The 27495-nt window shown below is 52.0% G+C and overlaps 1 protein-coding gene across 2 annotated transcripts in view; it reads left to right on the forward strand.

The window, feature by feature from the left end:
- Positions 1-27495, forward strand: part of CCDC93 (coiled-coil domain containing 93) — a 74064-nt gene that overhangs the window by 28936 nt on the left and 17633 nt on the right. The window contains exons 7-16 of one of the 2 annotated variants that reach the window (XM_038751537.1): positions 957-1057; positions 2857-2893; positions 4304-4396; positions 4523-4573; positions 6217-6303; positions 13767-13877; positions 15427-15489; positions 15594-15667; positions 19023-19104; positions 23924-23995. In XM_038751537.1, the coding sequence (XP_038607465.1) occupies positions 957-1057; positions 2857-2893; positions 4304-4396; positions 4523-4573; positions 6217-6303; positions 13767-13877; positions 15427-15489; positions 15594-15667; positions 19023-19104; positions 23924-23995 (771 nt within the window). The remainder of the gene's footprint in view (positions 1-956; positions 1058-2856; positions 2894-4303; positions 4397-4522; positions 4574-6216; positions 6304-13766; positions 13878-15426; positions 15490-15593; positions 15668-19022; positions 19105-23923; positions 23996-27495) is intronic. The other variant, XM_038751545.1, reaches the window with a different exon arrangement.

A 27495-nucleotide genomic window follows, 5' to 3' on the forward strand; every position in this document is an offset into this window, starting at 1 on the left:
ACTGTATCTATAATTATTATTATTATTACCCCAGTGCTTAGAACAGTGCTTGACACATAGTAAGCGCTTAACCAATACCATCATTATTATTCATTCATTCATTTAATCGTATTTATTGAGCACTTACTGTGTGCAGAGCACTGTACTAAGCGCTTGGGAAGTCCAATTTGGCAACATATAGAGACGGTTCCTTCCCCAATAGTGGGCTCACCGTCTAGAAGGGGGTCACAGAAGCAGCGTGGCTCGGTGGAAAGAGCCCGGGCTTTGGAGTCAGAGGTCACGGGTTCAAATCCTGACTCTGCCAACTGTCAGCTGGGTGACTTTGGGCAAGTCACTTCACTTCTCTGGGCCTCAGTTCCCCCATCTGTAAAATGGGGATTAAAACTGGGAGCTCCCTGTGGGACAACCTGATCACCCTGTAACCTCCCCAGGACTTAGAACAGTGTGTTGCACATAGTAAGCGCTTAACAAATACCATCATTATTATTATGATTATTATTATTACTATGATGTGCTGGCCTGCACCGATTCATTCATTGATTCATTCAGTAGTATTTATTGAGCGCTTACTGTGTGCAGAGCACTGTACTAAGCGCTTGGGAAGTACAAGTGGCAACATATAGAGACAGTCCCTACCCAACAGTGGGCTCACAGTCTAGTGTGTCAGCTGTGCTTGCTGAGCGCAGGGGTGGACCTGTATATATGTATATATGTTTGTACATATTTATTACTCTATTTATTTTACTTGTACGTATCTATTCTATTTATTTTATTTTGTTAATATGTTTGGTTTAGGTCTCTGTCTCCCCCTTCTAGACTGTAAGCCCACTGTTGGGTAGGGACCGTCTCGCTATGTTGCCAACTTGTACGTCCCAAGCGCTTAGTCCAGTGCTGTGCACACAGGAAGCGCTCAATAAATACGATTGATTGATTGATGGATGGATTGTCGCCCGCAGGACATCTACAAGCCGCTGCGCCGCTACCGACGTCCAGGGGGCGCCGCCGAGCTGCACGACCAGGACGCCCGGGTCCGGGCCACCCTGCTCGAGTACGGCAGGTAAGGCTGAGGGCCCACACGCCCCCTGCTGGGCGGGCGGACCGCCGCGCACACTGCGTCCTCACGAACCCTCACTCACCGCCGCCCCCTGCTGGGCGGACAGCCGCACACACTGCGTCCTCCCGAACCCTCTCACCGCCGCCCCCTGCTGGACCACCGCCCACACTGCCCCCTCCCGCCCCCTCACCGCCGCCCCCTGCTGGACCACCACCCACACTGCCCCCTCCCGAACCCTCACTCACCGCCGCCCCCTGCTGGACGACCGCCGACACTGCCCCCTCATGAACCCTCACCGCCGCCCCCTGCTGGACGACCGCCGACACTGCCCCCTCATGAACCCTCACCGCCGCCCCCTGCTGGACCACCGCCCACACTGCCCCCTCCCGAACCCTCACTCACTGCCGCCCCCTGCTGGACCACCGCCGACACTGCCCCCTCCCGAACCCTCACTCACCGCCGCCCCCTGCTGGACCACCGCCGACACTGCCCCCTCCCGAACCCTCACTCACCGCCGCCCCCTGCTGGACCACCGCCGACACTGCCCCCTCCCGAACCCTCACTCACCGCCGCCCCCTGCTGGACCACCGCCGACACTGCCCCCTCCCGACCCCTCACCACCGCCCCCTGCTGGACCACCGCGGACATTGCCCCTCCCTCCCGCCCCCTGCTGGACGATGGCAGGTAATCCCCCCGCCCCCTCACCGCCCCCCCCCACCCCGCTGGACAACCGCTGGTACTGCCCCCTCCCGCCCCCTGCTGCCCCCTACTGGATGACCGCTGCGACTGCCCCCTCTCACCCACCACCGCCCCCTGCTGGAGGATGGCCGGTACCACCCCCTCTCCCCTCCCTTCCCGCCACCGCCCCCTGCTGCTGTATAGCGGATACTGCCCCCTCCCTGAACCACGGCCCCCTGCTGGAGGATGGCTGGTACTTCCCCCTCTCCCCCCCTCACAGCCCCCTGCCGGAGGACGGCCGGTACCGCCCCCTCTCTCCCTTCCCTCCCCCCACCGCCCCCTGCTGGAGGATGGCCAGTACCGCCCCCCTCTCCCCTCCCGCCACTGCCCCCTGCTGGCGGATGGCCGGTACTGCCCCCTCTCCCCTCCCTTTCCGCCACCGCCCCCTGCTGGTGTATGGCAGATACTGCCCCCTCCCGCCACCGCCCCCTGCTGGAGGATGGCCGGTACTGCCCTCTCTCCCCTCCCTTCCCGTCACCGCCCCCTGCTGGTGTATGGCAGATACTGCCCCCTCCCGCCACCGCCCCCTGCTGGAGGATGGCCGGTACTGCCCTCTCTCCCCTCCCTTCCCGTCACCGCCCCCTGCTGGTGTATGGCAGATACTGCCCCCTCCCCCGACCACCGCCCCCTGCTGGAGGATGGCCAGTACTGCCCCCTTCTCCCCCCTCCCCCCACCGCCCCCTGCTGGAGGACGGCGGGTACCACCCCCTCTCCCCCTCCCCCGGACGACTGCCCCCTGCTGGAGGACGGCCAGTACCATCATCATCATCATCATCAATCGTATTTATTGAGCGCTTACTATGTGCAGAGCACTGTACTGAGCGCTTGGGAAGTACAAATTGGCAACATATAGAGACAGTCCCTACCCAACAGTGGGCTCACAGTCTACCACCCCCTCACCCCACCCTCTCCCATCCTGGAGCCGTCCGTCGGTCGGCCGGTGAGGCCCCCGTGCGGTGCCAAGCCCTGTGCTGAGCGCCGGGGCGAACACCAGCCGGGCAGCTGTGGGGCCGGGGAAGGGGCCCAACCACCGCCCACCGCTCTCTCTCCTTCTGGGTCTGCAGGAGGTACGGCTTCAGGCGGCCGGATGGAGCCCCCAAGGTAACGGGGAGGCCTGGGCCGGTGGGAGAGGGGTGGGTGGGTGCGTGGGTGGATGGATGGGTAGGAGGGGGTTGGGTGGGTGGGTGAGAAAGGGGTTGGGTGGGCGGATGGATGGATGGATTGATGGGTGGGTGGAAGGTTGGATTGGATGGATGAATGGATGGGTGGGAGAGGCGGTGGGTGGGCGGGTGGTTGAATGGGTGGTTGAATGGGTGGGCGATGGGTTGATGGAAGGTTGGATGGGTGGGTGGGAGAGGGGTGGGCGGGTGGATGGATGGATAGGTGGGAGAGGGGTTGGGTGGGTGGGTGGATGGTTGGATGTATTGATGGAAGGTTGGATAGATGAGCTCACTGTTGGGTAGGGACTGTCTCTATATGTTGCCAACTTGTACTTCCCAAGCGCTTAGTACAGTGCTCTGCACACAGTAAGAGCTCAATAAATACGATTGATGATGATGGATGGATGTGAGAGGGGTTGGGTGGATGGATGGGTGGGTGGGAGAGGGGATGGGTGGGGGGATGGATGGATGGATGGCTTGATGGAAGGTTGGATAGATGGATGGATGGGAGAGGGGTTGGGTGGATGGGTGGATGGGTGGGAGAGGGGTTGAGTGGATGGATGGATTGATGGAAGGTTGGATAGATGGATGGATGCGAGGGGTTGGGTGGGTGGATGGGTGGGTGGGAGGGGGTTGGGTGGGTGGATGGATGGATGGATGGGTTGGTGGAAGGCTATTTATTTATTTATTTATTTTACTTGTACATATCTATTCTATTTATTTTATTTTGTTAGTATGTTTGGTTTTGTCTCCCCCTTTTAGACTGTGAGCCCACTGTTGGGTAGGAACTGTCTCTATATGTTGCCAATTTGTACTTCCCAAGTGCTTAGTACAGTGCTCTGCACACAGTAAGCGCTCAATAAATACGATTGATGATGATGATGATGGATGGGAGGAGGGTTGGGTGGATGGGTGGGAGAGGGGTTGGGTGGATGGGTGATGGATTGATGGAAGGTTGGATAGATGGGTGGGTGGGAGAGGGGTTGGGTGGGTGGATGGATGGATGGATGGGTTGGTGGAAGGTTGGATAGATGGATGGATGGATGGGAGAGGGGTTGGGTGGATGGGTGGGAGAGGGGATGGGTGGATGGATTGATGGAAGGTTGGATAGATGGGTGGATGCAAGAGGGGTTGGGTGGATGGATGGGTGGGTGGGAGAGGGTGGGTGGGCGGGTGGATGGATTGATGGAAGTTCGGATGGAGGGGAGAGGGGTTGAGTGGGTGGATGGGTGGGTGGATGGATGGGAGGGTGGGAGAGGGGTTGGGTGGGCGGGTGGGCTTTGGCGGGTGCGGGCAGCTAGTGCTGACTCGGTCTCCTCCGTGGCGGGGGGCTTGGGGGGGTCTCTTCCAGGCGGAGGAGAGGCAGGTGGGCCCGGCTGCCCCGGGGTCGGGGGTCAGGCCCGCCGAGAGCCGCCCTGAGGAGGAGCTGCAGGCGGCCGAGGAGGTGGGTCGGGGGGCGCGGGGGACCCGGGAACCTTCTCCTCTTCTTCCAGAGGGTGAGGGCCGGCCCGGGGGCTCCGGCCCGGGGGCTCCGGCCGCTCATTTCCCGTTGCCTTTTCCCTCTCGCCAGCTCCGCATGGAAACCCTGATGACCAAGATGGCCGCCGCGGCCACGGAGGAGGTGACGACGGTCGCGCTGCTTGTCGAGCGCTTGCTACGTGCCGAGCACTGTTCTAAGCGCTGCGGGAGATGCTACCTGACCGGCCGGACGCGGTCCCTGTCCCCCGTGGGCTTCACCCTCTTATCCCCACTTGACAGAACAGATGAGGGAACTGAGGCCCAGAGAATCAATCAGTCAATCATATTTATTGAGCGCTTACTCTGTGCAGAGCACTGTACTAAGCGCTTGGGAAGTACAAATTGGCAACATCTAGAGACGGCCCCTACCCCACATTGGGCTCACAGTCTAAAAGGGGGAGACAGAGAAGGGAAGGGACTTGCCCAAGGTCACGCAGGAGATGTGTAGCAGAGGCAGGATTGGAACCCAGGTCCTCCTGACTCCAAGGCCTGGGCTCTAACCATTAGGCCATGCTGTTTCTCCCTTACCCCCTGGCTCTGGGGCTGCCTATAATAATAATAATAATAGTGATGGTATTTGTTAAGCGCTTACTATGTGCCGAGCACTGTTCTAAGCGCCGGGGGGGATACAAGGTGATCAGGTTGTCCCACGTGGGGCTCACAGGCTTCATCCCCATTTTACAGATGAGGGAACCGAGGCCCAGAGAATAATAATAATAATGATGGCATTTGTTAAGCGCTGACTATGTGCAAAGCACTGTTCTAAGCGCTGGGGAGGATACAAGGTGATCAGGTTGTCCCACGTGGGGCTCACAGTCCCCATCCCCATTTTCCAGTTGAGATAACCAAGGCCCAGAGAGTAATAATAATAATAATAATAATGATGGCATTTGTTAAGCGCTTACTATGTGCAAAGCACTGTTCTAAGCGCTGGGGAGGATACAAGGTGATCAGGTTGTCCCAGGTGGGGCTCACAGGCTTCATCCCCATTTTACAGATGAGGGAACTGAGGCCCAGAGAATAGTAATAATGGCATTTTTTAAGCGCTTACTATGTGCAAAGCACTGTTCTAAGCGCTGTGCTCTGCACACAGCAAGCGCTCAATAAATACGATTGAATGACTGAATGAATCAGGGTGTCCCACGGGTGGGGGCTCACAGTCTCCATCCCCATTTTCCAGGTGAGGAAACTGAGGCCCAGAGAATAATAATAATAATAATAATAATAATGGCATTTGTTAAGCGCTTACTATGTGCAAAGCACTGTTCTAAGCGCTGGGGAGGATACAAGATGATCAGGTTGTCCCACAGGGGGCTCACAGGCTTCATCCCCATTTTACAGATGAGGGAACTGAGGCCCAGAGAATAATAATAATGGCATTTTATAAGCGCTTACTATGTGCAAAGCACTGTTCTAAGCGCTGTGCTCTGCACACAGCAAGCGCTCAATAAATACGATTGAATGACTGAATGAGTCAGGTTGTCCCACGGGCGGGGGCTCACAGTCTCCATCCCCATTTTCCAGCTGAGGGAACCGAGGCCCAGAGAAGTGAAGTGACTGGCCCAAAGTCACCCCGGTGACAAGTGGCGGCGGCGGGATTAGAACCCGCGACCTCGGGGGCTCGTGCCACCGGGCCCCGCTGCTTCTCACGGGGGCCGAGGTGCTGGGGGGGAGGGATTGGGGGGGCCGGGTTGTGGTTGCCGGGGGGCCGGGGAGGGTGGTCCCAGCGCCCTCCTGGTCCGGCAGGGTCCCGTGACGGCGGGCGCCCTGGGCCACATCGTCGGGCAGCAGGTCCTGGAGATCCGCCACGCCGCCTCCAAATATGCCAGCCAGGTACGCCCCCCGCCCCACCACCCCACCCTCCGTCTTACGGATGCCACCCCCCAAGGCCCAGAGAGGTTGAGCCACCTGCCCGAGGTCACCCAGCCGGGCTAAGGCAGGGCCGGGACTGACTAATCATCATCATCATCATCAATCGTGTTTATTGAGCGCTCTCTATGTGCAGAGCACTGGACTAAGCGCTCGGGAAGTACAAGTTGGCAACATAGAGAGACAGTCCCTAATCAATCAATCAATCAATCAATCGTATTTATTGAGCGCTTACTCTGTGCAGAGCACTGGACTAAGCGCTTGGGAAGTACAAATTGGCAACACAGAGAGCCGGTCCCTACCCAACAGTGGGCTCACAGTCTAAAAGGGGGAGTCAGAGAACAGAACCAAACATACCAACCAAATAAAATAAATAGGATAGAAATGTACAAGTAAAATAAATAAATAAATGAATGGAGTAATAAATATGGTTTTTTTTATACCACCCAACAGCGGGCTCACAGTCTAAAAGGGGGAGACAGAGGACAAAACCAAACATACTAACAAAATAAAATAGAATAGGTATGTACAAGTAAAATAAATAAATAGAGTAATAAATGTGTACAAACATATATCCATATACACAGGTGCTGTGGGGAAGGGAAGGAGGTAAGATGGGGGGGATGGAGAGGGGGAGGAAGGGGAGAGGAAGGAGGGGGCTGAGTGTGGGAAGGCCTCCTGGAGGAGGTGAGCTCTCAGCAGGGCCTTGAAGGGAGGAAGAGAGCGAGCTTGGCGGATGGGCAGAGGGATTGGGGGCATTCCAGGCCCAGGTGATGATAATAATAATAATAATAATAACAATAATGATGGCATTATTATATCCTTGTTATATCCTGTATACATGTGTATATGTTTGTACATATTTATTACTCTATTAATAATAATGATGGCATTATCATAATAATAATAATGATGGCGTTTATTAAGCGCTTACTATGTGCAAAGCACTGTTCTAAGTGCTGGGGAGGTTACAAGGTGATCAGGTTGGCCCACGGGGGGCTCACAGTCTCAATCCCCATTTTACAGATGAGGGAACTGAGGCCCAGAGAAGTCGAGTGACTTGCCCAAAGTCACACAGCTGACAATGGGTGCAGCCGGGGTTTGAACCCAGGACCTCTGACTCCAAAGCCTGGGCTCTTCTCCACTGAGCCATGCTGCTTCTCTATTCTCTATTATATATTATTATATAATATATTATATTGTATTATATAGTATATATTATATCATTATATTATATTATATTGTATTATATTATTATATTATATTATATTTATGTTGTATTATATATTGTTATTATATCCTTATTATATCCTGTATATATGTTTGTACATATTTATTACTCTTTTTATTTATTTTACTTGTACATATCTATTCTATTTTATTTTGTTAGTAAGCTTGGTTTTGTTCTCTGTCTCCCCCTTTTAGACTGTGAGCCCACTGTTGGGTAGGGACGGTCTCTAGATGTTGCCAACTTGGACTTCCCGAGCGCTTAGTACAGTGCTCTGCACACAGTAAGCGCTTAAGACTGTGAGCCCCCCGTGGGACAACCTGATCACCTTGTAACCTCCCCAGCGCTTAGATCAGTGCTTGGCACATAGTAAGTGCTTAATAAATGCCATAATAATAATAATAATAATATTTACAATCGATTGATTAAGTGCTTCCTTCCCAGACTGAGCCCCCTCCTTCCTCTCCCTCTCCTCCCTCTCCCCATCCCCCCCCACCTTACCTCCTTCCCCTCCCCACAGCACCTGTATATATGGATATATGTTTGCACAGATTTATTACTCTATTTATTTATCTTACCTGTACATATCTATTCTATTTATTTTATTTTGTTAGTATGTTTGGTTTTGTTGTCTGTCTCCCCCTTCTAGACTGCAAGCCCGCTGTTGGGGAGGGACCGTCTCTAGATGTTGCCAACTTGGACTTCCCAAGTGCTTAGTCCAGTGCTCTGCGCACAGTGAGCGCTCAATAAATACGATTGACGACGACGACGACTGCAGCATGGTGGTCTCAGGATGCGGGGGCAGGGATCGGGTCTACTCGCTCGACCGTCCTCTCCCAAGCGCCCAGCACAGTGCTCTGCGCACAGTGGACTGTCAGCTCCTGGAGGGCAGGGATAGCCCCTTCTAGACTGTGAGCCCGCTGTTGGGTAGGGACCGTCTCTATATGTTGCCAACTTGGACTTCCCAAGCGCTTAGTACAGTGCTCTGCACACAGTAAGCGCTCAATAAATACGATTGAATGAATGAATAATAATAATAATGGCATTTATTAAGCGTTTACTACGTGCAAAGCACTGTTCTAAGCGCCGGGGAGGTTACAAGGTGATCAGGGTGTCCCACGGGGGGCTCACAGTCTTCACCCCCATTTTCCAGATGAGGGAGCAGAGGCCCAGAGAAGTGAAGTGACTCGCCCAAAGTCACCCAGCTGACAAGTGTCGGGGGCGAGATTTGAACCCATGACCTCTGACTCCAAAGCCCGGGCTCTTTCCACTGAGCCACGCTGCTTACTCCCTTCATCATCCTCTCCCAAGCGCTCTGTACAGTGCTCTGCACACAGCAGACTGTCAGCTCCTTAATAATAATGGTACTTGTTAAGCGCTTACTATGTGTCAAGTGCTGTTCTAATCAATCAATCAATCAATCAGTTGTATTTATTGAGCACTTACTGTGTGCAGAGCACTGTACTAAGCGTTGGAGGAGATAAAAGGTGATCAGGTTGTCCCCCGTGGGGCTCACAGTCTTCATCCCCATTTTCCAGATGAGGGAACTGAGTCACAGAGAAGTTCATTCATTCATTCAATCGTATTTATTGAGCGCTTACTGTGCGCAGAGCACTGGACTAAGCGCTTGGGAAGTACAAGTCGGCAACTGATAGAGACAATCCCTACCCAACAACGGGCTCGCGGTCTAGAAGGGGGAGACAGACAACAAAACAAGTAGACAGGCGTCAATACCATCAGAATAAATAGAATTATAGCTATGGACACGTCATTAATGAAATAAATAGAGTAATAAATAGGCACAAATAGTGCCAAATAGGCATAAAAGTGCTGTGGGGAGGCGAAGGGTGTATGGTGGGGGGGGGCGAAAGTGGAGGAGGAGAGGAAAAGGGGGGGCTCAGTCTGGGAAGGCCCCCAGGAGGAGGGGAGCTCTCAGTAGGGAGTGAAGTGACATAATAATAATAATAATAATAATAATAATAATAATAATAATAGCATTTATTAAGCGCTTACTTCTTGCCCAAAGTCACACAGCTGACAAGTGTGACTTTGGACAAGTCACTTGACTTCCCTGGGCCTCAGTTCCCTCATCTGTAAAATGGGGATTAGGACTGTGAGCCCCCTGTGGGACAGCCTCATCACCTTGTATCTCCCCAGTGCTTAGAACAGTGCTTCGCGCATAGTAAGCGCTTAACAAATGCCGTCATTATTATTATTATTATTATTATTATGTACAAAGCACTGTTCTAATCGCTGGGGAGGTTACAATAATAATAATAATAATGATGGTATTTATTAAGCGCTTGCTATGTGCAAAGCACTGTTCTAAGCGCTGGGGAGGTTGCAATAATAATAATAATGATGGCATTCATTAAGCGCTTACTATGCGCAAAGCACTGTTCTAAGTGCTGGGGAGGTTGCAATAATAATAATAATGATGGCATTCATTAAGCGCTTACTATGTGCAAAGCACTGTTCTAAGCGCTGGGGAGGTTGCAATAATAATAATAATGATGGTATTTATTAAGCGCTTACTATGCGCAAAGCACTGTTCTAAGCGCTGGGGAGGTTACAATAATAATAATAATGATGGTATTTATTAAGCGCTTACTATGTGCAAAGCACTGTTCTAAGCGCTGGGGAGGTTGCAATAATAATAATAATGATGGCATTAAGCGCTTACTATGTGCAAAGCACTGTTCTAAACGCTGGGGAGGTTACAATAATAATAATAATAATGATGGTATTTATTAAGCGCTTACTATGTGCAAAGCACTGTTCTAAGTGCTGGGGAGGTTACAATAATAATAATAATAATGATGGTATTTATTAAGCACTTACTATGTGCAAAGCACTGTTCTAAGCGCCGGGGAGGTTGCAATAATAATAATAATAATGATGGCATTTATTAAGCGCTTACTATGTGCAAAGCACTGTTCTAAGTGCTGGGGAGGTTACAATAATAATAATAATAATGATGGTATTTATTAAGCGCTTACTATGTGCAAAGCACTGTTCTAAGCGCTGGGGAGGTTACAATAATAATAATAATAATAATAATGGCATTTATTAAGTGCTTACTATGTGCAAAGCACTGTTCTAAGCGCTGGGGAGGTTACAATAATAATAATAATAATAATGATATTTATTAAGCGCTTACTATGCGCAAAGCACTGTTCTAAGCGCTGGGGAGGTTACAATAATAATAATAATGATGGTATTTATTAAGCGCTTACTATGTGCAAAGCACTGTTCTAAGTGCTGGGGAGGTTACAATAATAATAATAATAATGATGGTATTTATTAAGCGCTTACTGTGTGCAAAGCACTGTTCTAAGCGCTGGGGAGGTTACAATAATAATAATAATAATGATGGTATTTATTAAGCGCTTACTATGTGCAAAGCACTGTTCTAAGTGCTGGGGAGGTTACAATAATAATAATAATGATGGCATTTATTAAGCGCTTACTATGTGCAAAGCACTGTTCTAAGCGCTGGGGAGGTTACAATAATAATAATAATAATGGCATTTATTGAGCACTTACTATGTGCAAAGCACTCTTCTAAGCGCTGGGGAGGTTACAATAATAATAATAATAATGGCATTTATTAAGCGCTTACTATGTGCAAAGCACTGTTCTAAGAGCTGGGGAGGTTGCAATAATAATAATAATAATGGCATTTATTAAGCGCTTACTATGGCAAAGCACTGTTCTAAGCACTGGGGAGGTTGCAATAATAATAATAATAATGATGATGGCATTTATTAAGCGCTTACTATGTGCATAGCACTGTTCTAAGCGCTGGGGAGGTTGCAATAATAATAATGATGGCATTTATTAAGCGCTTACTATGTGCAAAGCACTGTTCTAAGCGCTGGGGAGGTTACAAGGTGATGAAGTTGTCCCACGGGGGGCTCACAGCCTTCACCCCCATTTTCCAGATGAGGTCACCGAGGCCCAGAGAAGCGAAGTGGCTTGCCCAACGTCACACAGCTGACAAGTGGCGTTGCCGGGATTTGAACCCATGACTTTCCACTGAGCCACGCTGCTGCTTCTGTGTCTGCTGACTCCGTCGTCCTCTCCCAAGTGCTCAGTACAGTGCCGGGCACACAGTAGACCGTCAGCTCCTTGAGGGCAGGGATCCTGTCTACTGTCTCTATTGTCCTCTCCCCAGCGCTCAGCACAGGGCGCCGCACACAGTAGCCTGGAAGCTCCCTGAGGGCAGGGGGAGTGTCCCTTATTGCTGCCGTCCTGTTCTGAGCGCTCAGCGCAGCGTTGTGCACAGAGTAGGGCGGGAGGTGGGGGCGTCCCATGTGGGGGTGGACGTGGTGGTGGTGGTGCCCCCCCCACTTTTCTCTGCTCATTCATTCATTCATTCATTCATTCAGTGGTATTTATTGAGCGCTTACTATGTGCAGAGCACTGTACTGAGCGCTTGGGAAGTCCAAATCGACAAGAGGTAGAGACGGTCCCTCCCCGACAACGGGCTCCCGGTCTAGAAGGGGGAGACGGACAAAAAAGCAAAGCAAGGGGACAGGCGTCAAACAGCGCTTGGCACAACGTAAGCGCTTAACAAATGCCGTTATTAATTAAGATAGAGTGATAGCTAGATACACATCATTAATGAAATGGGGTGATAAATATGCACAAATCAAATAGAGTAATAAATAGGTTTAATTAATTAAGGAATAAAGTAGGGTGATAAATATGTACAAATAAAATAGAGTAATAAATAGGTTTAATTAATTAAGGAATAAAGTAGGGTGATAAATATGCACAAATAAAATAGAGTAATCAATCAATCAATCAATCAATCGTATTTATTGAGCGCTTACTATGTGCAGAGCACTGTACTAAGCGCTTGGGAAGTACAAATTGGCATCACATAGAGACAGTCCCTACCCCACAGTGGGCTCACAGTCTAAAAGGGGGAGACAGAGAACAGAACCAAACATACCAACAAAATAAAATAAGTAGGATAGAAATGTACAAGTAAAATAAATAAATAAATAAATAGAGTAATAAATAGAGTAATGAATGTGTTTAATTAATTAAGGTAGAATGATAGCTAGATACACATCGTTAATAAAATAGAGTAATAAATATGCACAAATAAAATAAGGTAATCAATATGTACAAAGCTATACAAGTGTTGGGGGGAAGGGAGTGGGGGTGATGGGGAGGGGAAGAGGAGGAGGAGAGGAAAAGGGGGGCTCAGTCTGGGAAGGCCTCCTGGAGGAGGTGAGCTCTCAGTAGGGATTTGAAGGGAGGAAGAGAGCGAGCTTGGCGGATGTGGGGAGGGAAAAATATGGACCGCTTCCCAAATCTCCCCTCCCCATCGCCCCGACTCCCTCCCTCTGCCCTTCCCCGACCCACAGAACTTGTGTACATAGGTACATCATCATCATCATCAATCGTATTTATTGAGCGCTTACTATGTGCAGAGCACTGTACTAAGCGCTTGGGAAGTACAAGTTGGCAACATCTAGAGACAGTCCCTACCCAACAGCGGGCTCACAGTCTAAAAGGGGGAGACAGAGAACAAAACCAAACATACTAACAAAATAAAATAAATAGAATAGAGATGTACAAGTAAAATAGAGTAATAAATAGGTACAAACATATATACATATATACAGGTGCTGTGGGGAAGGGAAGGAGGTAAAATGGGGGGATGGAGAGGGGGACGAGGGGGAGAGGAAGGAAGGGGCTGAGTGTGGGAAGGCCTCCTGGAGGAGGTGAGCTCTCAGCAGGGCCTTGAAGGGAGGAAGAGAGCGAGCTTGGCGGATGGGCAGAGGGATTGGGGGCATTCCGGGCCCGGGGGAGGACGGGGGCCGGGGGTCGATGGCGGGACAGGCGAGAACGAGGTACGGTGAGGTACATATTTATTCCTTTATTTCATTAATCAATCAATCGTATTTATTGAGCGCTTACTGTGTGCAGAGCACTGTACTAAGCGCTTATAATGATGTGTATATATCTCTAATTCTATTTATTCCGATGGTATTGACACCTGTCTACTTGTTTCGTTGTCTGTCTCCCCCTTCTAGACTGTGAGCCCGCTGTTGGGTAGGGACCGTCTCTAGATGTTGCCGACTTGGACTTCCTAAGCGCTCAGTGCAGTGCTCTGCACACAGTAAGTGCTCAATAAATAGGACTGAATGAATGACGGAATGGCGTCTTGGGTGTCTCACAGGCGTCGGCGTCGGGCGAGGGCGCGGTGGGAGCGGCCCAGCAGCAGCAGCACAGCCGCCTCGTGGCCTCCCTCAACAAGCAGATCGCACACAAGACCCGCCTCCTGGACCAGGTCGGTCTGGGGGTCCCGGGGGTCCCGGGGGTCCCGGGGGTCCGGGGCCTGGGCGGGGCGCGGGGCCGGAGGGCCCCCGGAAATCCTCCCAGCGCGTTCCCGAAAACCGGCGGGCGCAACTCCACCCTTAAAGGGCGGGGCGGTGCTGGGCCGGGCCGGGCCGGCCTCCCTGTCTGTGCTGGGTGCTGTGCTGGGCGCCCACCGTGTGCAGAGAAGGCTGTGCTGGCCGCCCGCTGTGGGCAGACCACCGGGCCAGGCCTACTGGGAGATGCAGACTGGGTTGTGGGGAGGTGGCAGTTGAGGGTGAGGAGGTGGAGTCTTATTGAAGCCCTCCTCCTCCTCCTCCTCCTCCTCTTCCTTCTCCTCCATGGCCTCCTCCTCTTCCTCCTCCTCTTCCTCCTTCTCCTCCATGGCCTCCTCCTCTTCCTCCTCCTCCTCCTCCATGGCCTCCTCCTCTTCCTCCTCCTCCTCCATGGCCTCCTCCTCTTCCTCCTCCTCCTCCTCCATGGCCTCTTCCTCTTCCTCCATGGCCTCCTCCTCTTCCTCCTCCTTCTCCTCCATGGCCTCCTCCTCTTCCTCCTCCTTCTCCTCCATGGCCTCCTCCTCTTCCTCCTCTTCCTCCTCCATGGCCTCCTCCTCTTCCTCCTCCTCCTCCTCCATGGCCTCCTCCTCTTCCTCCTCCTCCTCCTCCATGGCCTCCTCCTCTTCCTCCTCCTCCTCCTCCATGGCCTCCTCCTCTTCCTCCTCCTCCTCCTCCATGGCCTCCTCCTCTTCCTCCTCCTCCTCCTCCAGGGCCTCCTCCTCTTCCTCCTCCTCCTCCTCCATGGCCTCCTCCTCTTCCTCCTCCTCCTCCTCCATGGCCTCCTCCTCTTCCTCCTCCTCCTCCTCCATGGCCTCCTCCTCTTCCTCCTCCTCCTTCATGGCCTCCTCCTCTTCCTCCTCCATGGCCTCCTCTTCCTCCTCCTCCTCCATGGCCTCCTCTTCCTCCCCCTCCTTCATGGCCTCCTCCTATTCCTCCTCCTCCTTCATGGCCTCCTCCTCCTCCTCCTCCTCCTCCTCCATGGTCTCCTCCTCTTCTCCTTCCTCCTCCCCCCCCCCCCCATCTCCGCCTCCATGGCTTCCTCCTCTTCCTCTTCTTCATCCTCTTCCTCCTCCTCCTCCCCCCACTCCTTCCCCTCTTCCTCCGCGGCTTCCTCATCTTCCTCCCCCTCTTCCTCTCCCCTTCCTCTTCCTCTTCCTCATCCCCCTGCTGCTGCTCCTCCTCCTTTTCCTCCATGGCCACCTCCTCCTCTTCCTCTTCTTCCTGCTGCTCCATGGCCTCTGCCTCTTCCTCCTCCCTGTCTTCTCCCTCCTCATCCTCCTCCTTCCTCCCTCACCTCCTCCTCTTCCTCCTCCTCCTCCTCCTCCTCCTCCATGGCCTCCTCTTCTTCTTCCTCCTCTTCTTCCTCTTCCTCTTCTTCCTCCTCCTGCTCCTCCATGGCCTCCTCCTCCTCCTCCCTCTCCCCCCCCTCCTCCTCCTGGTGGTCCTCCTTGGCCTCCCCTTCCCCAGCTGCAGGCCCAGCGTGCCACCCTGCAGGCCGACTGCGACAGCGCCAAGAGGATGCTGGCAGAGGTGAGCGGCACCGCGGGGCCGGGGGCGGGCCTGGGGGCCGGGGCCGGGGCCGGGGGCGCCTCCCCCCGGGGTCTGCCACCCCCCTGACCGCCCGGCCCCTCCAGGTTCAGAGCCACCGCAACCAACTGGACGCTGAACTGGACACCCTCCAGGAGGCCGAATCTCAGGCGGACCCCGGGTAACGCTGCACCCCCCCCGCCCCCACCCCCACCCCCATCCCCACCCCCACCGGAGGGGCCCCGGAATACGGAATAAGTCGCTAGAACCCGGGAGTCAGAGGACCTGGGTGCGAATCCCAGCTCCGCCACTTGTCTGCTGGGTGACTGTGGGAAAGTCACTTCCCTTCTCTGGGCCGTGCGTCACCTTGAACGAATCACTTGGCTTCTCAGTTCCCTCATCTGTAAAATGGGGATGGAGACCGTGAGCCCCACGTGGGACAGGGACTGTGGCCAACCTGATTAGCTCGCATCTTCCCCAGCGCTCAGCACAATGTCTGGCACATAGTAAGCACTTAAGTGCCACAGTTATCATTGTTATTATTATTACTCAGCCCCTCGTGTCTCCCAGTACATTGCAGTTAAAGCCCCCCATCTCTATACAGAGAAGCAGCGTGGCTCAGTGGCAAGGGCCCGGGCTCGGGAGTCGTGGGTTCTAATCCCGGCCCCGCCACTTGTTGGCTGTGTGACTTTGGACAAGTCACTTCACTTCTCTGGGCCTCAGTTCCCTCATCTGGGAAATAGGGATGAAGACTGTGAGCCCCCTGAGGGACAACCTGGTTACCTTGCATCTCCCCCAGCACCTAGAACAGTGCTCGGCACATAGTAAGCGCTTAACACATACTATCATTATCATTATAATTATTATTATTATTACACTCAACCCCTCCTGTTATTATTACACTCAACCCCTCTTGTCTCCCAGTGTGTTACGCTCATTCATTCATTGTCGTATTTATTGAGCACTTACTGCGTGCAGAGCACTGGACTAAGCGCTTGGAAAGTACAATTGGGCAACATATGGAGACGGTCCCTCCCCAACAACGGGCTCACAGTCTAGAAGGGGGGAGACAGACAACAAAACAAAACATGTGGACAGCCCCGTGGTCAGTCCTTCATGTCTTCGTGTCTTCGTGTTAGAGAAGCAGCGTGGCTCAGTGGAAAGAGCCCGGGATTTGGAGTCAGAGGTCATGGGTTCGAATCCCAGCTCCGCCAACTGTCAGCTGTGTGACTTTGGGCAAGTCACTTCACTTCTCTGGGCCTCAGTTACCTCATCTGTAAAATGGGGATTAGCCTCCCCAGTGCTTAGAACAGTGCTTTGCACATAGTAAGCGCTTAACAAACACCATCATTGTTATTGTTGTTGTCTCCCGCCGCGTTGCGCTCAGACCCTTGTGTCTCCCGGGGTGTTGCGCTCAGCCCTTTGTGTCTCCCGGCACGTTGCGTTCAGCCCTTCGTGTCTCCCGGCACGTTGCGTTCAGCCCTTTGTGTCTCCCGGGGCATTGCGCTCAGCCCTTTGTGTCTCCCGGCACGTTGCGCTCAGACCCTCGTGTCTCCCGGGACATTGCGCTCAGATCCCCGTGTCTCCCGGTGCATTTCGTTCAGACCCTTATGTCTCCCAGCACGTTGTGCTCAGACCTTCGTGTCTCCTGGGATATTGCCCTCAGACCCTCGTGTCTCCCGGCACGTTGTGCTCAGCCCTCTGTGTCTCCCGGGACGTTGCACTCAGCCCTTTGTGTCTCCCAGCTCATTGTGCTCAGCCCTTCATGTCTCCCAGTGTGTTGCGCTCAGACCCTCGTGTCTCCCGGCACGTTGAGTTCAGACCCTCGTGTATCCCGACACGTTGCGTTCAGACCTTCGTGTCTCCCGGCACGTTGCGCTCAGCCCGTTGTGTCTCCCAGCACATTGTGCTCAGCCCTTCGTGTCTCCCAGTGTGTTGCACTCAGATCCTCGTGTCTCCCGGCACATTGCGTTCAGACCTTTGTGTCTCCTGGCACGTTGCACTCAGACCCTCGTGTCTCCTGGCACATTGCACTCAGACCCTCGTGTCTCCTGGCACGTTGCACTCAGACTGTCGTGTCTTCTGGCACATTGTGCTCAGACCCTTGTGTTTCCCGGGGCATTGCGCTCAACCCTTCATGTCTCCTGGCGCGTTGCACTCAGACCCTCGTGTCTCCCAGCACATTGCTCTCTGCCCCTCATGTCTCCTGGCACGTTGTTCTCAGACCCTCTTGTCTCCCGGCACATTGCACTCAACCCTTCATGTCTCATCATCATCATCATCAACAATCGTATTTATTGAGCGCTTACTATGTGCAGAGCACTGTACTAAGCGCTTGGGAAGTACAAATTGGCAACATATAGAGACAGTCCCTACCCAACAGTGGGCTCACAGTCTAAAAGGGGACAGTCTAAAAGGGGCATTGCACTCAGATCCTCGTGTCTCCCGGCACATTGCGCTCAGACCCTTCTGTCTCCCAGTATGTTGCGCTCAGACCCTCGTGTCTCCCGGCACGTTGCGCTCAGACCCTCGTGTCTCCCGGCATGTTACGCTCAGACCCTCATGTCTCCCGGCATGTTGCGCTCAGACCCTCGTGTCTCCCGGCATGTTGCGCTCAGACCCTCGTGTCTCCCAGCACGGCACGTTGCGCTCAAACCCTCGTGTCTCCCGGCATATTGTGATCAGACCCTCGTGTCTCCCGGCACATTGCACTCAGACCCTCGTGTCTCCCGGCACATTGCGCTCAGACCCTCGTGTCTCCCGGCACATTGCGCTCAGACCCTCGTGTCTCCCGGCACATTGCGCTCAGACCCTCATGTCTCCAGGCGCATTGCGCTCAGACCCTCATGTCTCCTGGCACGTTGCGCTCAGACCCTCATGACTCCCGGCATGGCACATTGCGCTCAGACCCTCATGTCTCCCGGCACATTACGCTCAGACCCTCGTGTCTCCCAGGGCATTGTGCCCAGACCCTTGTGTCTCCCGGCACGTTGCACTCAGACCCTAGTGTCTCCCGGCATGTTGTGCTCAGCCCTTTGTGTCTCCCAGCACATTGTGCTCAGACCCTCATATCTCCCCGCACGTTGCACTCAGAACTTCATGTCTCCTGGCATGTTGTGCTCAGCCCTTTGTGTCTCCTGGCACGCTGCACTCAGACCCTTGTGTCTCCCAGCACGTTGCGCTCAGACCCTCCTGTCTGGTGGGACAGTGCGCTCAGCCCCCCCTCCTTCCTCTCCCCCTCCTCCCCATCCCCCGCCTTACCTCCTTCCCCTCCCCACAGCACCTGTATAGATGTATATATGTTTGTACATATTTATTACTCTATTTTACTTGTACATATTTATTCTATTTATTTTATTTTGTTAATATGTTTTGTTCCCTGTCTCCCCCTTCTAGACTGTGAGCCCGCTGTTGGGTAGGGACCGTCTCTAGATGTCGCCATCTTGGACTTCCCAAGCGCTTAGTCCAGTGCTCTGCACCCAGTAAGCGCTCAATAAATAGGATTGAGTGAATGAATGAACGTGTCTCCCTCCCAGCACGCTGCAGCAGCTCCGGGCCCTGGTGGCCGTGAACGACGGACTGAAGAACCAGGAGCAGGAATTCCGCGCTCACTGTCGGGTCAGTGCCCACCCTGGGTCGGGCCGAGGGGGCTTCGGGGGCTCGGGGGACGACCGCCGCCTGGCCCGCAACCAGATCTGACCCCGTCCCACTCATTCATTCATTCATTCGATCGTATTTATTAAGCGCCGGCCGTCATCATCATCATCATCAATCGTATTTATTGAGCGCTTACTATGTGCAGAGCACTGTACTAAGCACTTGGGAAGTACAAATTGGCAACATATAGAGACAGTCCCTACCCAACATTAGGCTCACAGTCTAAAAGGGGGAGACAGAGAACAAAACCAAACATACTAACAAAATAGAGTAGATATGTACAAGTAAAATAAATAAATAGAGTAATAAATCTGTACAAACATATGTACATATATACAGGTGCTGTGGGGAAGGGAAGGAGGTAAGATGGGGGGATGGAGAGGGGGACGAGGGGGTGTGCAGAGCACTGGACTAAGCGCTTGGGAAAGCACAGTTCAGCAATAAAGAGAGACAATCCCTGCCCACTGCGAACTGACAGTTTAGAGGGGAGACAGACTTGTACTTTCCAAGCGCTTAGTCCAGTGCTCTGCACACAGTAAGCGCTCAATAAGTACGATTGATTGATTGATTGACAGACATGAATAGAAATGAATAAATGAGGGAGGTGGACGTGAGTGGTGTGGGGCTGGGATGGGGGAGGAAGAAAGGGAGCGAGTCAGGGCGACGCCGAAGGGAGCGGGAGATGAGGAAAAGTGGGACTCGGTCAGTTTGCTTGTATCCACCCCGATTCGTTCATTCAGTCAATCGTATTTATTGAGCGCTTACTGTGTGCAGAGCACTGGACTAAGCGCTTGGGAAGTACAAGTTGGCAACATATAGAGACAGTCCCTACCCAACAGTGGGCTCACAGTCTAAAAGTCATTATGCCAGTATGGCCTAGTGGAAAGAGCCCGGGCTTGGGAGTCAGAGGTCGTGGGTTCTAATCCCAGCTCTGCCACTTGTCCGCTGTGTTGACCTTGGGCAAGCCGCTTCACTTCTCTGGGCCTCAGTGACCTCGTCTGGAAAACGGGGATGAAGACTGTGAGCCCCACGCGGGACAACCTGATCACCTTACGTCTACCCCAGTGTTTAGAACAGTGCTTGGCACGTAGTAAACGCTTAACAGACACCGTAATTATTATTATTGTTCAGTCGTATTTATTGAGCGCTTACTGTGTGCAAGGCCCTGTAGTAAGCGCTTGGGAGAGAACAGTGTAATAATAATAATGGCACTTATTAAGCACTTACTATATGCAAAGCACTGTCCTAATGCTGGGGAGGTTACAGTGTGATCAGGTTGTCCCACGGGGGGCTCACAGTCTTCATCCCCATTTTACAGATGAGGGAACTGAGGCCCAGAGAAGTGAAGTGACTTGCCCAAAGTCACACAGCTGATAATTGGGGGAGCCAGGATTTGAACCCATGACCTCTGACTCCAAAGCCCGGGCCCTTTCCACCGAGCCACGCTGCTTCTCTGCAGCAACAAACAGACACATTCCTACCCAAAGCGAGCTCTCAGTCTAGAGGGGGAGACAGACATTAATATAAATAGGTAAATTACAGATATATTTATACATAGATCTATCCGTAAGGGGTGTGGGGGTGGGAGGGAGGATGAAGAAAGGGAGCGAGTCAGAGCGGCGCAGAAGGGAGGGGGAGAAGAGGAGAGGAGGGCGCACTCAGGGAAGGCTTCCTGGAGGAGGTGGGCCTTCGATAAAGCTTTGAAGCGGAGGGAGAGTCATTGTTTGGGAGACTGTGAGCCCACTGTTGGGTAGGGACTGTCTCTGTATGTTGCCAATTTGTACTTCCCAAGCGCTTAGTACAGCGCTCTGCACATAGTAAGCGCTCAATAAATACGATTGATGATGATGGAAGGGCGTTCCGGGCCAGAGGCGGGATGTGGGTCGGGGGTCGGCGGTGAGATAGGCTCAGGAGGCCTTCCCAGACTGAGCCCCCTCCTTCCTCTCCCCCTCCTCCCCCTCCCCATCAATCAATCAATCGTATTTATTGAGCGCTTACTGTGTGCAGAGCACTGTACTAAGCGCTTGCCCACCCCCCCCGCCTTACCTCCTTCCCCTCCCCACAGCACCCGTATATATGCATATATGTTTGTACGGATTTATTACTCTATTTTATTTGGACATGTTTATTCTATTTATTTTATTTTGTTAATATGTTTGGTTTTGTTCTCCGTCTCCCCCTTCTAGACTGTGAGCCCGCTGTTGGGTGGGGACCGTCTCTAGACGTTGCCAACTTGTAATAATAATAATAATAATGGCATTTATTAAGCGCTTACTATGTGCAAAGCACTGTTCTAAGCGCTGGGGGGGGGATACAAGGTGATCAGGTGGTCCCACGGGGGGCTCACAGTCAACCCCCATTTTCCAGATGAGGGAACTGAGGCCCAGAGAAGTGAAGCGACTCGCCCAAGGTCACACAGCTGACAATTGGCAGAGCCGGGATTTGAACCCACGACCACTGACTCCAGAGCCTGGGCTCTTTCCAGTGAGCCACACTGCTTCTCTTTGCTCTTTTGTCTTGTACTTCCCAAGCGCTTAGTACAGTGCTCTGCACACAGTAAGCGCTCAATAAATACGACTGAATGAATGAATGAATAAACAGGCGAAATGGAGGCCCAGGGAGAAGGCTAGCATTAGTACTTAGTACTGATGCTTAGTACAGTGTCCGACGCTTAGCAAATACCATCATTATCATCTGACCTTGTCCTGGGGTCTCCGGGGAGACCCGGGGAGGGGCGCGGGAGATTTGACCTCTTCCGGGGGGCTTTGGCGGTGCTCAGCAAAGACGAGGGAGGTCGTGGGTTCTAATCCCGGCAACGCCACTTGTCAGCTGGGTGACTTTGGGCGAGTCCCTTCACTTCTCTGGGCCTCAGTTCCCTCATCTGCAAAATGGGAGTTAAGACTTTGTGCCCCCCGTGGGACAACCTGATCCCCTTGTAACCTCCCCAGCGCTTAGAACAGTGCTTTGCACATGGTAAGCACTTAATAAATGCCATCATTATTATTATCTGTTAAATGGGGATGAAGACTGGGAGCCCCATGTGGGACACCACGTGATCACCTTGTATCCCCCCCAGTACTTACAACAGTGTTCAGCATATAGTAAGCACTTAACAAATACCATCATTATTATTATTATTACTATTTCTTGAGCACCTACTGGGTACTGTGCTTTGCACATAGTAAGCGCTTAATAAATGCCATTATTATTATTATTATTATTATTACTGAGAGCTCACCTCCTCCAGGAGGCCTTCCCAGACTGAGCCCCCTCCTTCTTCTCCCCCTCCTCCCCCTCCCCATCCCCCCCACCTTACCTCCTTCCCCTCCCCACAGCAACTGTATATATGTATATATGTTTGTACGGATTTATCACTCTATTTTATTTGTACATATTTATTCTCTTTATTTTATCTTGTTTAATATGTTCTATTTTGTTCGCTGTCTCCCCCTTCTAGACTGTGAGCCCACTGTTGGGTAGGGACCCGTCTCTAGATGTTGCCAACTTGGACTTCCCAAGCGCTTAGTACAGTGCTCTGCACACAGTAAGCGCTCAATAAATACAATTGAACCTTGGGCAAGTCACTTCACTTCTCTGGGCCTCAGTTTCCTCATCTGTAGAATGGGGATGAAGACTGTGAGCCCCAAGTGGGACAGGGACTGTGTCCAACCTGATGAGCTTGGATCCAGCCCAGCGCTTAGGACAGTACCTTGCACAGAGTAAGCGCTTAACAAATACCACAAAAGAAAAGAGATCGGGGGATAGAAAAGATTAAGATGAAGGTCGTCGCACAATCAGAGCCGGGAAAACGCAGACTGACAAGGAGAATCTTTGGGAGTATCACAGCATAGTGGTTAGAGCCCTAGCCGGGCGGTCCGGAGGTCACGAGTTCTAATCCCGGCTCCACCGCTTGTCTCCTTTGTGACCTCGAGCAAATCGCTTCAGTTGCCAGGCGCTTAGTACAGTGCTCTGCACACAGTAAGCGCTCAATAAAGCAACGTGGCTCAGTGGAAAGAGCCCGGGCTTTGGAGTCAGAGGTCAGGGGTTCAAATCCCGGCTCCGCCACTTGTCAGCTGTGTGACTTGGGGCAAGTCACTTCACTTCTCTGGGCCTCAGTTAACTCATCTGTAAAATGGATATTAAGGCTGTAAACCCCATGTGGGACAACCTGATCACCTTGTAACCTCCCCAGTGCTTGGAACAGTGCTTTGCACATAGTAAGCGCTTAATAAATGCTATTATTATTATTATTAAATACGATTGAATAAATAAATGAATGAAAATGGGGATGGGGACTGTGAGCCCCACAGGGGACAGGGACTGTGTCCAACCTGATTTGCTTCCATCCAGCGCTTAGTACAGTGGCTGGCACATAGTAAGCGCTTAACAAATGCCTTAATTGCTATTAGTTATTATTATTAACCCCACTCGGGGGAAGTTTTCATTTTTGCCACGTTCACTCTGACTCTGCCGAACCGTATTTATTAAGCGCTTACTGGAAAAGTGGGGCTTAGTCCGGGAAGACCTCCTGGAGGAGGTGGGTCTTCAATAAGGCTTTGAAGTGGGGGGAGAGTCATTGTCTGGGGGATTTGAGGAGGGAGGGCGTTCTGGGGCGGAGGCAGGATGTGGGCCGGGGGTCAGAGATGCTTGGAGGTTATGGGGGGAGGGAGGAGGGAGGGCTTGGGGGTGGTTGAGGGGGGCTTGGGTGGACCCCGGGGGTAGTTGCGGGGGGTGGTGTCCCTGGTGGGGGGTAGTCTGATGGGGTCCGGTGATTTTCCAGGAGGAGATGTCTCGCCTCAAGCAGAACATCGAGAGTCTCAAGGCCGGGGCTGCCGAGGGCGGCGAGGATGAGGTGAGAGATCCACCCCGCGGGGCGCCATTCGAACTCACAGCCGCTCCCAGGGTGGGAGGTGGGGTGGTCTTCCCCTCCAGGGGCTGTGCCGCTTCTTGTCCTGTCTCTGTCTGCCCCTTTCTCTCTCTCTCTCTCTCTCTCTCTCCCCCAACTCTCTGTCTTCTTTGTTTTTCTCTCTCTCTCCCATCTCTCTCTGTCTTCTTTGTCTCTCTCTCTCCCATCTCTCTCTGTCTTCTTTGTCTCTCCCATCTCTGTCTTCTTTGTCTCTCTCTCTCTCCCATCTCTCTCTGTCTTTGTCTCTCTCTCTCCCATCTCTCTCTGTCTTCTTTGTCTGTCTCTGTCTCTCCCATCTCTCTCTGTCTTCTTTGTCTCTCTCCCATCTCTGTCTTTGTCTCTCTCTCTCTCTCTCTGTCTCTCTCCCATCTCTCTCTGTCTTCTTTGTCTCTCTCTCTCTCCCATCTCTGTCTTCTTTGTCTCTCTCTCTCCCATCTCTCTCTGTCTTCTTTGTCTCTCTCCCATCTCTGTCTTCTTTGTCTCTTTGTCTCTCTCCCATCTCTCTGTCTTCTTTGTCTCTCTCTCTCCCATCTCTGTCTTCTTTGCCTCTCTCGCCCATCTCTCTCTGTCTTCTTTGTCTCTCTCTCTCTCCCATCTCTCTGTCTTCTTTGTCTCTCTCTCTCCCATCTCTCTGTCTTCTTTGTCTCTCTCTCTCCCATCTCTCTGTCTTCTTTGTCTCTCTCTCTCTCCCATCTCTCTGTCTTCTTTGTCTCTCTCTTGCCCATCTCTCTCTGTCTTCTTTGTCTCTCTGTCTCTCCCATCTCTCTGTCTTCTTTGTCGCTCTCTCCCATCTCTGTCTTCTTTGTCTCTCTCTCTCCCATCTCTCTCTGTCTTCTTTGTCTCTCTCCCATCTCTCTCTGTCTTCTTTCTCTCTCTCTCCCCTCTCTCTGTCTTCTTTATCTCTCTCTCTCCCATCTCTCTCTGTCTTCTTTGTCTCTCTCTCCCATCTCTCTGTCTTCTTTGTCTCTCTCTCTCTCTTCCATCTCTCTCTGTCTTCTTTGTCTCTCTCTCCCACCTCTCTCCCACCTCTCTCCTACCTCTCTCTGTCTTTGTCTCTCTCTCACATCTCTCTCTGTCTTCTTTGTCTCTCTCTCTCCCATCTCTCTCTGTCTTCTTTGTCTCTCTCTCTCTCTTCCATCTCTCTGTCTTCTTTGTCTCTCTCTCCCACCTCTCTCCCACCTCTCTCTGTCTTCTTTGTCTCTCTCCCACCACTCTGTCATCTTTGTCTCTCTCTCCCATCTCTCTCTGTCCTCTTTGTCTCTCTCTCTCTCTCTCCCATCTCTCTCTGTCTTCTTTGTCTCTCCCTCCCATCTCTCTCTGTCCTCTTTGTCTCTCTCTCTCTCTCTCCCATCTCTCTCTGTCTTCTTTGTCTCTCTCTCCCATCTCTCTCTGTCTTCTTTGTCTCTCTCTCTCCCATCTCACTCTGTCTTCTTTGTCTCTCTCTCTCTCTCCCATCTCTCTGTCTTCTTTGTCTCTCTCTCTCTCTCCCATCTCTGTCTTCTTTGTCTCTCTCTGTCTCCCATCTCTCTGTCTTCTTTGTCTCTCTCCCATCTCTCTCTGTCTTCTTTGTCTCTCTCTTTCTCTCTCATCTCTGTCTTCCTTGTCTCTCTCTCTCCCATCTCTCTCTGTCATCTTTCTCTCTCTCCCATCTCTCTCTGTCTTTGTCTCTCTCTCTCCCATCTCTCTCTGTCTTCTTTGTCTTTCCCTCCCATCTCTCTCTGTCTTCTTTGTCTCTCTCTCTCTCCCATATCTCTCTGTCTTCTTTGTCTCTCTCTCTCTCCCATATCTCTCTGTCTTCTTTGTCTCTCTCTCCCACCTCTTTCTTTGTCTCTCTCTCCCACCTCTCTCTCCCACCTCTGTCTTCTTTGTCTCTCTCTCCCATCTCTCTCTGTCTTCTTTGTCTCTCTCTCTCCCATCTCTCTCTTTGTCTCTCTCCCCATCTCTCTCTGTCTTCTTTGTCTCTCTCTCTCCCATCTCTCTCTTTGTCTCTCTCCCCATCTCTCTCTGTCTTTTGTCTCTCTCCCATCTCTCTCTGTCTTATTTGTCTCTCTCTCTCTCCCCCCTCTCTCTGTCTTTGTCTCTCTCTCTCCCCTCTCTCTCTGTCTTCTTTGTCTCTCTCTCCCCCCTCTCTGTCTTCTTTGTCTCTCTCTCTCTCTCCCATCTCTCTCTGTCTTCTTTGTCTCTCTCTCTCTCCCATCTGTGTCTCCTTTGTCTCTCCCATCTCTCTCTCTTCCATCTCTCTCTGTCTTCTTTGTCTCTCTCTGTGTCTTCTTTGTCTCTCTCTCTCTCCCATCTCTGTCTTCTTTGTCTCTCTCTCTCTCCCATCTCTCTCTGTCTCTCCCATCTCTCTCTGTTTTCTTTGTCTCTCTCTCTCTCCCATCTCTCTCTGTCTTCTTTGTCTCTCTCTCTCTCTCCCACCTCTGTCTTCTTTGTCTCTCTCTCCCACCTCTCTCTCCCACCTCTGTCTTCTTTGTCTCTCTCCCATCTCTCTGTCTTCTTTGTCTCTCTCCCATCTCTCTGTCTTCTTTGTCTCTCTCTCTCCCATCTCTCTCTGTCTTCTTTGTCTCTCTCTCTCCCATCTCTCTCTGTCATTTTGTCTCTCTCTCTCCCCCATTTCTCTCTGTCTTCTTTGTCTCTCTCTCTCTCCCATCTCCCTTGTCTTCCTTGTCTCTCTCTCTTCCATCTCTCTCTGTCTTCTTTGTCTCTCTCTCCCATCTCTCTCTGTATTCTTTGTCTCTCTCTCTCCCATCTCTCTCTGTCTTCTTTGGCTCTCTCTCTCTCCCATCTTTCTCTGTCTTCTTTGTCTCTCTCTCTCCCTCTCTCCCATCTCTCTCTGTCTTCTTTGTCTCTTTCTTTCCCATCTCTCTCTGTCTTCTTTATCTCTCTCTCTCCCATCTCTGTCTTCTTTGTCTCTCTCACTCCCATCTCTGTCTTCTTTGTCTCTCTCTCTCCCATCTCTCTCTCTTTGTCTCTCTCTCTCTCCCATCTCTCTCTGTCTTCTTTGTCTCTCTCTCTCTCCCATCTGTCTTCTTTGTCTCTCTCTCCCATCTACGTCTTCTTTGTCTCTCTCTGTCTTCCCTGTCTCTCTCTCCCTCCCCTATCTCTGTCATCTCTGTCTATCTTCACCGTCTCTCCGTCTTGTCTCACTGCCCTGTCTCAGTCTCACTCATTCATTCAATTGTATTTATTAATAGTGATAGTATTTATTAAGCACTTACTATGAGCGACGCACTGTTCTAAGCGCTGGGGTGGATACAAGGTGATCAGGTTGTCCCACGTGGGGCTCACAGTCTTCAGCCCCATTTTCCAGATGAGGTAGCTGAGGCCCAGAGAAGTGAAGTGGCTCGCCCAAGGTCACACAGCTAAGTGGCGGAGCCGGGATTCGAACCCATGACCTCTGACTCCCAAGCCTGGGCTCTTTCCACTGAGCCACGCTGCTTGAGTGC

Source organism: Tachyglossus aculeatus, chromosome 1, assembly GCF_015852505.1.
Source record: "Tachyglossus aculeatus isolate mTacAcu1 chromosome 1, mTacAcu1.pri, whole genome shotgun sequence".
Lineage (NCBI taxonomy): Eukaryota > Metazoa > Chordata > Mammalia > Monotremata > Tachyglossidae > Tachyglossus > Tachyglossus aculeatus.